This window comes from Pristis pectinata, chromosome 7, assembly GCF_009764475.1.
Source record: "Pristis pectinata isolate sPriPec2 chromosome 7, sPriPec2.1.pri, whole genome shotgun sequence".
Classification (NCBI taxonomy): domain Eukaryota; kingdom Metazoa; phylum Chordata; class Chondrichthyes; order Rhinopristiformes; family Pristidae; genus Pristis; species Pristis pectinata.
In genome coordinates, this window is record NC_067411.1 from 43225160 (window position 1) to 43241396 (window position 16237).

Here is a 16237-nt window from a genome sequence, read left to right on the forward strand (position 1 = left end):
ATTCTAATGGCCTATTTAGTCTGGGGGAGTGGGGGGGGGGTAACGGTGGAGGCAGCTCAATGCAAACTATTTAGATTTCAGATGTGGCAGCTGACATAGTCATTGTGGATGCATCGGAAACTAGGAGAAACAAATCGAACTGTGGTAAGTAGGTTAGGAACTACAAAGTAGTTGTGGGAATTTAAAGGCTTCTAATTATATTTGACAACTCTCTCCAGAGATGCAGAAAAACCAGTGTAGAAAGGATAGGTGAGAAATGAGCTGTGTAAAGATGATGAAAATTGAACCAAGTTTTTAGGGAAAACCTGAGATCTGTTACAATTATGTCTGTAGTTGAGCATTTCTTGAGCAGAGGTGTAATATGACCTTGTGCTTGGAGTGTTGGCTGCAGGAGTTCTCTGCCATGCTGGACTCCTAATGCTGCCCAACAGGGCAGTGAGATGAAAGTGTGGTTGCAGACAATTGGCTGTCTGGAGGTAGCAGCAAATCTGTTCTATCCAGATCAGGAAGCAAGAAAACAGCACTGAAGTACCTCTAATGGAAGCAGAGATCACAGAGGGGACCTCAGCAGGACTGGAACAAAGCCTGCTGAACACACTATACAGGATAACTATGCCTTTTACTTGGTCCAGATAAATGGAGTTAAAGGAACAGTTGGGTGAGAAACTGAGCCACATTGATTATAGAGACTTGGGTCATTGTTCAAGTAGGAAGCTTATTGTCTGAGGGCTGTGTGTGGAAATGGAGGTGTAGCAGGACTATACATCCATGGTGAATCAGATGGTAATTATTGGAAAATGTATGTAAATTGACATGCTTCTATTTGAGTATCTGCTCTTTTTATTGTGCTTGCAATAACTTGGACAACTTTTAATTTCGTATTTTCTTCTCTATTCAGAATATTTGGTGGAGCTTCGAGAGTACGGACCCATTTATTTCTCCTGGTCTGCTGTAGAAGAGCAACTAAACAAGCCCCTCAGTGGTGCATCAAATTGCATTGGCAGCTGCTGCGTAGCTCTGGAAGAACTGTCAGAAGGCATGTCTGAAGATTTTCTTCCTGTGCTTCGAGAATATATCCTCTATGTAGAATCAATGAAAGTAAGAGATCTACTTTTCTCCACTAGGACCATTTTGAACAATATTTTTGCATGTGCATCCTTGTGCATCTACTTTGGTCAAATGAGGTGGATGGAATGTATGGAAATTCAATTGCTGTGTCAATGGCCAAATCTAAATCTTCAAATGAGTTATTTTTGTTTTTTTCAATCTGTACAACTGTAAGAGTATCCGTTCTAACTAAATGTTTTTGACCCTTTTAAATTTTTGCTATCTTGGGTTTCAATGTGTGGTGGCTTTGTGATCTGCTTGCAAATGGCAGTAATTCAACAACTGACAACAATTGTTTTCATGCCCTATCCCCATAACATTTGGATTTTCCTATAATATCCAGAAAATGTATCGATGATCAAGCCCCTACAGTCCTTTGGAATAGAGAATTCTAAATATTCTCTACTGATAGAGGAGACCTTTTCTAAATGACTAATACTTGTATTTGAGGATATAACCCATTGTTCTCCACTACTTAGCTGGGGAAAACCTTGCTGGCATCTAACCTGTAGAGCCCTCTAACAACTATGTATGTTTTGTGAGGTCCTCTCATTCTTCTAGAGAATAGAGACTTCTCATACAAGAGGAGAGATCAAGTAGGCCAAACCCACCATCCCAGGAATCCATCTAATGAATCTTTATTGCACTTCCACAATAGCAAGTAAAGCAAAACTCCAATAATCTGGCACCCTTGGTACTTTGATGCTGGACTATCAGATTTTCCAGATTATTAGATGTTACTCTTCATATCCCAAAAACATTTTTGATTCCCTTGTTTCCCCCAGATGTTACACAATAGTATGAATTTTCTGGAAAATCCTGTGAGTTTGATCTTAAAGGGAGCATGGAAAACAGAACCCAGTGAGTTTAAAAGGAGTGCAGGGAAAGAACTCTGCCAGATGCTGAAGGAATCTGATATGAAATTATTAGTTTTACTGTAAATCCTGCATTTAGGTGAGGAGTCCTAAAATTGTACAGAATACTCTAGGCATTAAGCAAGTCTAATGCTCTTGTAGCAGAGGAATGCAAATAGCCTCAAGTTTGCATTGGAAAAATGTGCATTGTATATGGTGTGGTATGTATTACACTTGAAAAATGCTTTTTCATATGGTTGTCATTTGTCTTTTGAATCCACACTTTTAAGTGGTTGTCTTGGTAGCTTTTTTTTTTGCCTTAAGTTCTATTTGGAAATTGAAGTGCACTTTGTTGGATGATGTGTTTTTCATACTGCTCGTCCTGAGACTTAAATCAGTGCAAATTCTGGTTCAGCATCTCTGCCAGCTGACTTGTTAACATTTATCTGGTGAGGGCTTTATTTGCATGTGCCAGGATTGCTTTAGAAGTGAAAAGGAATTGTACTAATTGTTGGTTACTCTCTGGTAATACGACTTCTGAAGATTGGTACAGCTGTCAGTTAAATTACAGATAACATTGTATTCAAGTCTATTGCACATTTTTATTCAGAATGTTCTTAGAAAAAGGGATCAAGTACAAGCGGAGTACGAGGCCAAACTGGAAACTGCTGCTTACAAGAAAGAAGAGAAGCAAGGCGTGAGTACCATTTTGCAATTAAATGAATTTGCAACACAGGACTGTTTGTAAAACTATTTTCATTTCTCTAATCTGGGTTGAGATTTGTTCAAGCTGCTGCAATGGGTCCTCCTCCGTCAATTACAGGAATCTATTCTAAATGTGTCTAGGTTCATTGCCCCAAAGTGTTTTAAGCACTGCAACTTTTGCGAGTTTGTTCATTGTTCCCAGTATGGTAAAAGCAAACACTGCTAGTGAGTAGCTGTTTTTCTGATAATGGTATTAGAACTAGAATGGGACATTCAGCCACTTTGAGGTAGTTCTGCTGTTCAATAAGATCGCAGCTGATCTGTATTCCATTTACCCATTTTGTTTCATGTCCCTTAATTTCTACCTTTACAGAACTGGAGCAAATTATTTTAAAAATTTCAATGACACTGGCTGCCTCAATTCATTTTGAGGACAGTATTCCAAGTATGAGCTTCCTGACATTGCTATTGGCTGCCCTGGCTATTAGTGCCCATAAGGGACAAAGATTTAATGCAGAGTTAAATTCACTTTAGTCTTTTGTCCTAATACTGTTTGACTTGTACAACAGTGTACAAAGTTAACATTCTTCTAAATGCTAGAAATTGCCTTAAGTACAGAAATTCATTGCAATATTTGCATTGCTTCAAAGTTTGCACACCATTGACAAGTGTGTGGTTCTTTGAATCAGTTGGTATTGCAGCCTTTCAACTGCTGGTGAAATTTGACCTTTGGAATGCAGTATGCATCATATTTGTTGTCTTTTTTTTCTTGCTGCCTAGAAAGGAAAATTGAGCTAGATAGCTAGGTATCCTAATTTCTTCTGTTTTCTTGAGTAAAAAAAAATTGGATTTGTATTTTGGACTTGTATTTTAGCTAAAACTGGGAGATTAAGATTGCCACATTACCAAACAAAATATTCCTCATTTTTTTTAAAGAAAAATCTTTTTAGAGTGAGTATTACAAACAAAATATTCCTTTTTTTTAAAGAAAAATCTTTTTAGAGTGAGTATTACAATGTTTAACTTTGTAGCAGTCAAAACCTTTTATTATTCTTGCAAAAGACGCTTTGCCTTTTAATGTGCTCATTCCTTCCAAAACTTTTAAGTGTTTTAAATTTTCCATTTCATAAGAAAAGCTTTCCATGTCCTAATTCACTTAGTTTTTCTTTGGTCACTGCAGAATCAACTGTTTTTAAATGAGTGCATCCCAAGACTTGATGTTGAAGATTATGGTGCACTCTTAAGCCTTTTTTTTTAAAAAAGGGTGCCTTGCATTTGTAAAAGCATCTTTTAGGGTGTCAAACACTTTACAGGTAGCAAACTACCTTTGGGGTATAGTCACTGTGGGGTGGAAGCATAATCAAATCGCATACAGTGAATTCCCTCAAAAGATAATGACGTGATTAGCTGTTTTTAATGCTGATTTAAGATAAATGTGCATTATGCTAATCTTTGAAATAGGTCTATGAGATCTTTGTGCTTGCTTAAAGGTTTGATATTGTAGTGGAAAGATGACATTTTGACAATGTAGTGCTCCCTCAGTATTGCACTAGTTTCTGCCTCTGTTAGGTTTAGGTGCTACTTCAGAAAACCAATGGGGTGCGCTTGCCCGTTCGAGGACAGTCCCCTCATTTGGCTTGGCCAAGGATACATGGGAAAATTCTGAATACAAATCTGTGCAAACACAAGTACCTCCCAGGGACAGAATTCCAACTGATTAGCTGCCCAGTTACTTTGAATCAGGCAATTTGTTTTCCTTGTAGTGTTAATTTGAAAGAAGTGCTTAAATTTGGAGACCTGAGTTATTGTCTATAGTGGTCTCCAAGGAGTGGATAAATAAACATGAGAAGGTTATTTTGGTCAACCATTCACTACTTTTGCAAACATTGTCCAAGTTGTTCTAATATTAGATAAGATAGCAACATGCTTCCTGATGAAGACACCTGTGTTTGGAGGCAAATCATCCAAGAAGTTTTCAATTTCTTGAGCTTTGTGGAAAATTGCAATAGATGTCTAGTTCAACATTAATGTATTTTTAATGTTCCTCCTCTGGTTTTAACACTTTTTAAATTTGCAAATCAAAAGCAGTTTCCTTCACACATAACTTGCGAGAACAAGATATCTTACTGCTACTGGACAAGCATTGGGTTTGGGGTGAATTTGCTCGTGCACCGTAGAAGCTGATGCATCTTGGTATATGGTAGTAAGAGTTTGGACTTGAAGTGTGTGTCTGGGGTTTGTCAGAGTTGAACGTTCCACATAATATATTGGCAGGTTCTCTCTTGCATGGCATACTATGTCTTCATTTGGAAAGAAATTAAGTAAATGTCTTCAGTTGGTAACATGAGCTGATCAGCACAGTTGTTTATTCTTTATACTCATAAACCAAGAAAGGTTGTAAATTGACCAGTTTGAGAGAAATTTCCCCATTTGAAAAGTTTTTTAAAAAAATCAGTTCACAGATGCCTGGAACGTCATCTGGGTTTAATTTGAGGTTTCTATGCTGCGAATGAGTTCTGCAACACAATGTCCTGTGTTTTCATGTAAAGTTTCAAGGAAAATGCTGACCTCCAGAGAATGCTTGCTATTAATAGGCTGTTGTGTTTCCCTTGCATAGTGACATTGTGGAACTGACTGGTACTGGGTCTGGAGCTAATATCATTGCCCTCACCCTCTTCTCCAAACTCAAAAATATAAAACGAGTACACAACATTTGAATAAAACCTTGATTAGGAAAAAAGGAATTGTTGATTATTTGTAAGATCAGCTGGTCCTGTTAAATGAGCAACTTATTCAGTAAAATTTTAGTTACTAAATGTTTGAAATTGCCATTCTGGAAGAATGTCTCAAAAATCTGTAGAACATTACAGTACGGTACAGGCCCTTTGGCCCACAATGTTGTGCCGACATTTTATCCTGCTCTAAGATCTATCTAACCCAGCCCTCCCCCATAACCCCCCATTTCTCTATCATTCATATGTCTATCTAAGGGTCTCTTAAATGACCCTACTATATCTGCCCCCACAGCCTTTGCTGGCAGTGTTCCACGCACCCACTACTCTGTAAAGAACTTATCTCTGACATCCCCCTTGTATCTTCCTCCAGTCATCTTTAAAATTATGTCCCCTCATGTTAGCCATTGTCACCCTGGGAGCCCTTTTTTAATCTATCTGTTAATTTTTTTTATCAGCATTTCTGTTCAGACACAACATTGCTCAGCTAAAATACTTAAGGTGGAATAGTGTTTGCATGATTTTACAGTGATTGCATGGGTCCCGTTTATATCACTGCACCAGGTGCACTGGCTTCCTCCCATATCCTGAGATGTGTTAGTTGGTCGTTTAATTGGCCGTTGTAAATTGCACAATGTCAGTGAGATTGTGGGCGGTGGGAGGAGGTAGGTAAGAGAATCAGGAAGGGACTTAATGGACAAGAGAATGTTACAGGGGAAATAAATGGGGATTGATGGGATTCATCTAGGCATTGATATTTGGTGGGTGAATGGCATTGTAAGGGAAATGTGAGAATTCAGTGGCATTTGTGTGTTGTTAATCTCAATGCAGGTTTGAGTTTTTTGGTAATCTGTGGGGAAACCTACAAATTTTGGGTATGCCTCTGGAGGAAGGCAAGTACCCAGCTTTCAAGGCCCATCTCATTTGGACCTTTTGGCCTCTCCTGTCGTGAGTGCGCCGCCCGCCTACTTCATCTCGACGGCCTGGGGGACAGATCTCCATCGGCCCTGATGAACGAGATGCTGGCCTTGGCTGAGGGACACAAACCCTGCCTGATGTTCTAGCAGGCCTTCCTCGAGCAGCTGCCCAACGACATTCACCTGCTGTTGGCCGACGCCGACTTCCTCCCACGTGAGGTAGCCGCCCGGGCAGATGTCCTGTGGAAGGCCAAACGGGAGAGCAGTTCGTCCATCGGCCAAATCGCCAGACCGCATGCCCAACGCCTACCTGAACCAAGTCCCAGCAGCTGAGCGACAACACCCCAGAAACACAGACGACGACACTGATGACCAGTTGTGTTTCTACCATCAGAGGTGGGGTGCGGAGGCCTGTCGATGCTGCCCACCCTGCAAGTTTCAGGGAAACGCCAGGGCCAGTCGCTGCTGATGGCTACGATGGCTGGCCACCAACACGGCCTCCTATTCGTTCGGGACAAGCAGTCCGGATGTCGTTTCCTAGTCGATGCTGGAGCAGAGGTCAGTGTTTTACCCCCAACTGGCCATGACACTCGCAGCAGGGAACAGGGACCCGCCCTCAAAGCTGTAAACAGCACAACGATATGACCTTTCAGTACCCATACAGTCCAATTACAATTCGACAGCTGTTTTACCTGGAACCTTACTCTTGCCGCCGTCACCCAGCCACTCCTGGGAGCCGACTTCCTCCGGGCCCACAACCTGTTAGTCGACCTGCGAGGGAAATGGCTAGTGCACTCCAGAACCTTCCAAACTTAACTCTTTGGGAGAAGCCAGCCTGCCAGCCTACCAGCCCTGCGCCTGGACTCAGTTTCTCTGTCTGGCAATGAGTTCACCAAGCTCCTAGCTGAGTTCCCATCAGTTCTGGCACCTCAGTTCATGAATTCGATGCCCAAACACGGGGTGCAGCACCACATCACTACGACAGGGCCACCCCTTCACACCTGAGCACGACGACTACCTCCAAGCAAGCTCCACCTGGTGAAGGAGTTCTGCCGTATGGAGGAGCTGGGGATCATTCGCAGGTCAGACAGTCCCTGAGCCTCCCCCCTGCACATGGTCCCCAAAGCCACTGGTGGGTGGAGGCCCTGCGGTGACTGCCACAGGCTGAACGATGCCACCACCCCAGACCCGCTACCCTGTCCCTCATATCCAGGACTTCGCGGCAAACCTACACGGGGCCCACATCTTCTCCAAGGTGGACCTCGTCCGGGGATACCACCAAATCCCGGTCCACCCTGACGACATCCCCAAAACTGCGCTCATCACTCCATTAGGCCTCTTCGAATGCTGTTTGGCCTTAAGAACACAGTGCAGACCTTCCAGCAGCTGATGGTTGCGGTAGGCCGTGACCTGGACTTCGTGTTCATTTATTTAGTTGACATCCTCATCGCCAGCCATAACTGCCAAGAACACCTTTCCCACGTCTGCCAACTGTACTCCTGCCTCAGTGATTTTGGCCTCACTCTCAACCCAGCCAAGTGCCAATTTGGCCTTGACTCTAGCGATTTTCTTGGCCACAGAATCACCAGCGAGGGAGCAACACCCCTACCCGCCAAGGTAGACACTATCCACCATTTTGCCCGTCCCAACATGGTCAAAGGTGTGCAGGAGTTCATTGGGATGGTGAACTTTTACCATCGTTTCATCCCTGAAGCAGCCTGTATCATGCACCCTTTGTTCTTGCTGATGTCTGGCAAGGACATCACCTGGAACGACGAGGCCACGGCTGCCTTCGTTAAGGCCAAAGAAGCCCTAGCAGATGCTGCGATGCTGGTACACCCCAGGACAGACGCCCCCAACCGCCCTCACGGTGGACACATTTAACACTGCGGTCGGTGGGGTACTGGAACAACTAATTGAAGGCCGTTGGCGACCCTTGGTGTTTTTCAGCAGGTACCTTAGGCCACCCGAACTTAAATACAGTGCCTTTAATCAAGAACTACTAGCGCTGTTCCTGGCGATCCGGCATTTCCGGTACTTTTTAGAAGGCAGGCCTTTCACTGTTTTCACTGACCACAAGCCATTGTCTTTTGCCTTCTCTAAGGTCTCCAATCCCAGGTCAGCCCGCCAGCAGCGACATTTGTCCTACATTTCAGAGTTCACAACGGATATCCAACATTGTCTCTGGAAAGGACAATGTCGTTGCTGACGGGCTCTCCAGACCGACCATCCACAGCCTGTCCCTGGGTGTAGACTACGTGGCCCTGGCTGATGCACAGCAAGCCAACGGCGAGCTGCCCAGCTACAGAACTGCAGTCTCAGGCCTGCAGCTCCAAGATTTCATAGTTGGCCCAGGTCAACGGACCCTCCTGTGTGACGTCGCAACAGGTCAGCCGCACCCTATAGTTCCTGCAGCCTGGCAGAAATGCGTTTTCGACTCAGTACACGGGTTGGCGCACCCGTCCATCAGATCGACTGACTAGTCGCCAGCAAGTTCGTCTGGTACGGCCTGCGCAAACAGGTCAGTGAGTGGGCCAAGACTTGTCCGCACTGCCAGACATCAAAAATCCAACGACACACCAAGGTCCCGCCACAGCAGTTCGAGCCTACCTGTAGAAGGTTCGTCCACATTCATGTTGACCTCGTTGGTCCCCTGCTCGTTTCAAGACGAGCGCGGTACCTCCTTACCATCGTGGATTGGTTCACGAGGTGGCCAGAGGCAACCCCTCTCTCAGACATCACGACCGATTCCTGCGCCTGGGCGCTGCTCACAACTTGGGTCTCGTGCTTTGGTGTTCTGGCCCACATCACTTCAGACAGAGGTGCCCAGTTTACCTCCAGCCTATGGTTCGCATTAGCGAACATGCTAGGAACGCAGCTGCACACCACCACGGCCTACCACCCTCAGTCAAATGGGTTGGTAGAACGTTTCCACCGCCATCTGAAATCAGCCCTGATGGCCCGCCTGAAAGGTCCTCACTGGGTCAACGCACTTCCTTGGGTTCTACCCAGCATATGCACTGCCCCCAAGGAGGATCTCCACGCTTCATCAGCCGAACTCGTGTACGGTGCACCCCTGGTCATTCCAGGGGAGTTCATACCCACCCTTAGGGAGCAAGAGAAACAACCCGCAGCAGTCCTAGGAAGACTGCACGAGAGGCTTGGCACCGATTCCCACTTCGCAACATGGTCAGTCCCCATCCTGTGTGCCCAAGGAACTATGAGATTAAGTTTGTTTTCATTTACAGGGGCACACCATGGGCACCGTTGCAACAACCATACGAGGGGCCGTTCCGGGTCGTTACAAATAATGGGTTCATCTTTATTTTGGACATTGGGGGCAAGGAAGAAGTCTTCATGACGGACTGCCTCAAACTGGCCCATTTAGACCTACAACAACCAGTCGAGGTCCCAACACCGCAACGCAGAGGCTGACCCACCCAAGCAATGGCTAGCACAGCCCGTGAACTTCGGGGACTGTATCGCTGGTTGTTGTTGGGGGGGGGGGGGGAGGGGGTGGAGGTTGTGTGGTGACTCACCATCTGTGCAAGCGAACCGGCTTGGCGGTTGGGGTGCATGTCGTCGGAGCAGTGAGGCCCAAGATGGCGCTGGGCCTTCGTCTTGCCCGAGCAACGGGGAAGAACCCACGCACGTGAAAAGTTTCGATGACGTAGCGCGTACGTCATTTCCGTTTTCGGAGGGTGGGAACCGCGCTGCTTAAAAGGCCCACACAAGGCAGGTAAATAAATCAGTCTTGTTCCACAGCTTGCAGACTCGTGTCTTTATTTTCGCATCGCGGTAGCAGCCGCGACAGTATCTACCTTTCATGTGCTTGCGTTTATTCCATGCTTTAATGAGAGCTTCACCAGGAATTTGGTCAAATAGAATTTGACAATGTAGCATAGAAATATTAACACAAATCAAAAGGCTTTTAGAGGTAATCTTTAAGGAAAGTCTGAAAAAGGGAGAGGCAGAAATTTAGAAGAAATCGGTCTTGTGAATCAGACAGTTGATGGCATGGGCCATAATGGAGCAAATTAAATGGCAACATTCAACAAACTGGAAAGCACTTAAGTCACTGAAATCCTATTCCCTAAAAAGGCAGGCTTGTTTGCCAGCTGACAAGGTAGAAATAATTGTTATTGAATGAGCTAAACTTTCCAGTGTAGTGTATCACACCCTTAAGAGATTTGTGCTGCAGTTTTCTGCTGGTCTTTCATTTTGACTGTGTTTGTGTATGGACTGATTTGTATATCTTAACTGTTTCTTGATATTAGTGTTGAGTGAGATGTTTGTTTGTTGGAAGCAGCAATAAAAGTTTGAAATAAAGCCAAGAAATTCTGGTAATACAAACTGGCACTGGGATTCTAAATTGCACGACTGCTTCAACGAATGGAGTCACATGGTGATAGTAGTGAAATGAAAGCCCTTACAAAAGATTCATTACTTTTGATGTGGAAAGTGCTGAAATGATCACTTATTTATGCTAACACTAGGGGAGAGAGTTCCAGCTGAGACACTCATTCCAAGTATTGAGTTGGATATTCTGAAACATATCATTGTGTAATGTAGAGCCATGCAATGTATTATGTCACCATCAGAAAAGCAATCCTGCAACCACTGCATTGTTACTTCTGGTGTTCTGCTCTGAATTGGAATCTGACAATCCCTGTGTGGCTGGGATTGTCTTAACAGTCTGTTTTCTACATGTCTGGCTGTGGTTTGGAAATGAGATTAAAAGCTGGCTCATTCAGTAGTAAGTCATAAATGAAGTATCAGGCAAGCCAAGATGGAAAGGAGTCTCATTAGAAATCACTGGCAACATTTGACAGGGCATTTCTTAAGCTGGTGTGCTTGGTCTTACCAGGAGAAATCCAGCTGAATTTGAGCTAATTCTGATGGATGCCCATCACAAGTCACCTTGCACTATATCCTAGGTGTTTTATTGGTTCATTCAGTGCAGGTACAAAATTTCTTAAGTGAAAATCCTAACAGTATTTTTTACTCAAATGAAACTTGTGGGGAAAATGATAAGGTGTTAGGGGGAGAAAATGAGTTGCTGGAGAAATTCAGTGGGTCAGGCAGCATCTCTGGAGGGAAATGGACAGTCCATTTACCTGCAGAGATGCTGCCTGACCTGCTAACTGCCTCCAGCAGGTTGTTTTGCTGTAGATTCCAGCGTCTGCAGTCTCGTATCTCCAGGGTCTAGAAAGGGCAGTATATGAAGTATTCACTCGAACCTGCGGTTTAAATTTTGAGAAGATATCTTTATTAGTCACATGTACACTGAAACACACAGTGAAATGCATCTTTGCTTAGTGTTCTGAGGGCAGTCCGCAAGTGTCACCAAACTTCTGGTGCCAACATAGCATGCCTACAACTTCCTAACCTGTTCATCTTTGGAATGTGGGAGGAAACCGGAACACCCAGAGGAAATCCATGCAGACACATGGAGAACATACAAACTCCTTACAGGCAGCAGCCAGAATTGAACCCAGGTCACTGGTGCTGTAATAGCATTATGCACAAACTATCTGCCTTTAAAGTAATGAAACAGCTGTTGGGTATGGAATGAAGGTGGTGCTTTCTTTCATTAAGCTGTTACTCTAATTGACTGGGTTTATTCAGGTGCAATTTTTAAACTTTTAACCTTCATTTCCACAGGCCTGATCAATGTTTTCTTTAGAATACGTTCAATGATGACACTTTCTCATCATGCCCTTTGCCTTCTGTTGCACTTAAAATGTGAAGTGTTTCACCCTAATGCAATACTAATTAAATATTATGCAGTTCTACACAATGTCAACTAGTGCTATTTTAATGGTTGTCTCAGGCTTTGTTTCATCTTCCTGCGGCCCTACAAGCTTGCTTGAGCTCCAGCCCTCTGTTGCAACTTCCCATAAAGCAGAGTGGTCTGTGACTGCTTACTAGCCCTCAGATGACTGATCCTGTGACACTGCCTCCAGTGCACCCTGATGGTCATTTTAATAGTGCTGGTCTATAACCTTCCTGTTCAAATGAAACAGCCCATGCTGTATATGCCAGCCATCACTGGAATAATTGTGAAGTGTATCTGGCCCTATAGCTTGCAAAGTGTGTGCTCCGTCCTAGATTCAGTCCAGTGGGAGGCCAGTTGCAATTGACCTGCATTGCTTCCCTTACTTGTGCACTCCACTGAATCATTGGCAAAAAGTGTTTCTGATCAGCAATCTATGCTTGTGGTTAATTGGTTTTTAAAAAAAAGTAGACAATGTATAAAGACACTGAATATCTTTTCTACTGTAAAGACACCAACAGATGTTGAAAAGTGCCAGGATCGTGTGGAATGCTTTAATGCTGATCTAAAGGCAGACTGGGATCGGTGGCAGTGTAACAAGAGGCAGGACTTCCGGCATCTGTTAATGGGAATGGCAGACAAAAATATCCAGTATTATGAGAAGGTAAATCTTTGGTGTGTGTCATGCTGCTTGACTACCTGGTTCACTATTCTCTTGACCACCTTTTCTACTGTCTGTGGGTTGTATTTATGCTTTTGTGAAGTCTCAAAAAAAACTTTTACGTGTTAATGGTGCTTGCACATTGTTGTTCAAGGAAGTAACTGGCCTGTTTCATAGATTAAGACAAGTTCCGATTGGAGCACAGATTCATCTTGGTATTAATGGAATTTATGATATGAGCTTGTGTTGATGCATATTTTTGTGTTCTACAGTGCCTTGCAGCATGGGAGTCCGTTATTCCTCTTCTACAAGAGAAGCCAGATGGTAGAAGTGAGGACCACTCATAGCTTGTCGCTCAGCATTGGTCACTGATGGGTTTTCTCTCCTTCACTTTCCCAGCTCAGTACTGGAATATTGCACTTTGGGGGCAGGAAAGTCGGTTGATGATTCTGTGTGTAGCTCTACATTAATGCCATGTTGTACAAGGACACAAAAGTCTCTGCGGAAGGTGTGCTCTGTTTAGTGAAGGTTTGTTTGTCTTGTCTGCACAGTGTTATCTAACAATTCACTCTGAGTGGTCTGCTGAGTACGGTCCATGTCCAGTACCCCAAATGGTGAGGGATATAATGGAGGCCTTTTGCCAGATTAATATCGTGCTGTTTCATAAACTACTTTTTTAAAAACACAAGTAAGCATTTTGATAGATGTCATATGGCACCCCATTTAACCAAATGAGTGCACTTGGGTATGGGCTGGTACTTCTGTGGACTTAGAGATTTGAGTATATTTGTACATTGGAAAGCCCCAAGGCTTGATTTGGGGATTGAGGGAGATATTAAAACCCCTAGATGAATGGAAGAAAATATCTGAGATACTTGATATTTAAGTTCTTTTGTATTCAGTTATCACTACAATAGTAGTCAGCACTTAAGTTTGTAAAGTATTATTCCCTCGTGCATGTTGGACAGATCACAGCAGCAGGATGCTAATTATTTGAGATTCCATCACCTGTGTGCATGTGAGACATTTTAGGAGACCATCAATTGAATATTGACAGCATTCCACTTATTAATATTAGGGTAAACTTATCACATCCTTCACTTGGGTTATTTGAGAGTATGGTATCTTCTATCCATGCTTCATTTTGTACAGTTTTCTAATCCTAGATTTTGTTGTTATTTTCACATTCTTTGTCATGTTTGATCTTTCCAGATTAATTGATATTTTTACTCTGTACAATTTTTATTTACAAAATTATCCCCCATCTTTTAAGGACTAGGGAAAGGCAAGAAAAGATTCACTTAAACTTGCCCTGCCCTGCTGATGTAGACCTGCTTATATGTGATTTGAGTGTCTTTTGCAGATATTTAAAGGCAATGAGGTATTCCTAGCTATTAGATATCCCAGGGAGCAAACAATTGAATGAATTGTAGATATACAAAAGTGCCTTTGTTGCATGAAATATTTTGTATAAGCTAATTTGAGTTCATCTATCTGAATGTTAAGCATCCCCAGGTGCTTTGTTTCCATGGTTTCAATGTACTAAACTCTAAAAGTGAGGGGGAAAATTGGCCAAGTTGCATGATTTGCATTTTGCTTTTTTGCCTTCTCTAATGGAATCACTGCACTTGATTATTTTCTTTTGTTTTTATCCTGAAGGCAGTATGTTGACAGTTGTTCTCTGAAACAGAATGGGCATTTTTGAACATATTGTGTGTTGCATTAACTACTTTTTTTGATGGAAAGAAAAATCCTGCTTCTACCTTTTTTGGATGTAATACAATGTTTCATGCTCACTCATTCAGGTGTCCTGTGTTAGATATTTAAGGACTCCTGATGATCTGCCATTTTGAAAAATGCATAAAATACTTAACTGCTTTGAAAATCAGGGTATGATTGAAGAAACAGGTTTTCATTTTTATATTTTCACCCGGGGTAATTTTCCAAAAGAGGAAAGTTTTTATAGTGTTGAGACACTTACCACTCACCTGCACATGTCCAACTCCTTCATTGTGACCAGTTTAATGTGTTAAACTAAAAGCCAAAGTTATTGGGCACTCCTCTTTGAGGAGTGCATGTGGTATTTGGATTTGACTGAAATTTAGTGGTACACTTGAAATCAGAATGTTCCCTGTTAAAATTGTCTTGTTCAAAGCAATACCTTCAAAGTTCGTGATAAATTTAGTTCCCATTTAGTGTTGAAGAGGGAAAGAGACCTATTTGAAAAATCATTAAAAATTCTGATTTCAGGAAAGGAAGATCAAGCTTTTTGGTCAGATGAGTAATAGTGAAGTGTACTTGGTGATCATTATTTTCGCACACCAGTGAGATGTTTCAATGTACACTTAATCTAGCGAAGATTTTAATATTTCTTGGCTTGTAAATGGAACACTTGGCTGTGCTGTAATTTATTACTATTCATATGCAATGATTTGCTTAAGTGCCAAAACTTTATTCCATTTTCACAGAAACTTTGTTAATGTTTTATATGAAGAAACAAGTGAATGATTGGGTCAAATGATCAGACTCGTAGCAAGTTAGTATGGAGCAAATGAATCATTGGAAGCGACTTAAATGATGCCTGTGGCATAGGTGCTACAAGCAAGTAGTATTGTATGCTGTGTTCTGGATCACTTGTTGGTTTTGCCTAGTGCTAACTTGTTTTATATATATATATATATATATATATATATATATATATATATATATATATATATATATATATATAAAACTTTAGTGCTACTATTGTAGCTTAAACTGTAATGGCCTACACTACACTTTGAATGTGGTTACAAAGGTATACATAATTCAAGGATCTATTCCAATGTAAAGTTTAATTTTGCTAGATTTGGGTTTGAATACGATTGCCACATCCAGTACAGTGTGACATTCAATGACCTATAGTGATGCAGGCATTTCCATTGTCTAAAATAACAATGAAATGAATTAATGAATTTTTCACCATTTGCTAATTAGAGCCAATATGCTGACCCCTTTAGGAAAGGTTATATCTCGTTTAGTTAAAATGTAACTCCATTCAAGGATCCTTACAAAATTGTGTATCATTACAGTTTTACAACAAGGTACTAGTTCCTAGAAATGAGACATTGAATGTTTAGTTTCATTGTGTCTGTATCAAAGCTGCTGGTGGATCTTGGAGTAATTAAAGTCATTGTAATCCTCAAATGGTGTTTGAGGTTAAGTGGTTTTGTTTACTGTGAACCTTGAAGCATGAAACTTTTGAAATAAACCATGAAGGAGTTAATAGTTAGTAAAATGAGTGTGGACTATTTAATTTGGTACATCTTTCCTCAGCAAAAGTTTGGTGCTATTGCCAACATTTATCGTAATCTAATTTGTACCTGTGGATTTTTTTTGATCACTATTGAATAAACTTTTGGGTCAAGTATTTGCCTTCAAATGGTGTGTTATTGTTATGTAAGAATGAGAGTGTGAATTAAATTTCTAGTGTGTACTCATTCTGT

The 16237-nt window shown here is 42.2% G+C and overlaps 1 protein-coding gene across 1 annotated transcript in view; it reads left to right on the forward strand.

Annotated features, from left to right (window-relative positions):
- snx30 (sorting nexin family member 30) overlaps positions 1–16175 on the forward strand; it is a 57141-nt gene extending 40966 nt beyond the window's left edge. The window contains exons 6-9 of the mRNA XM_052019522.1: positions 899–1098; positions 2572–2658; positions 12603–12755; positions 13025–16175. Coding sequence (XP_051875482.1) covers positions 899–1098; positions 2572–2658; positions 12603–12755; positions 13025–13099 — 515 coding nt within the window. The 3' untranslated portion in view covers positions 13100–16175. The remainder of the gene's footprint in view (positions 1–898; positions 1099–2571; positions 2659–12602; positions 12756–13024) is intronic.
- The last annotated feature ends 62 nt before the right edge of the window (positions 16176–16237 follow it).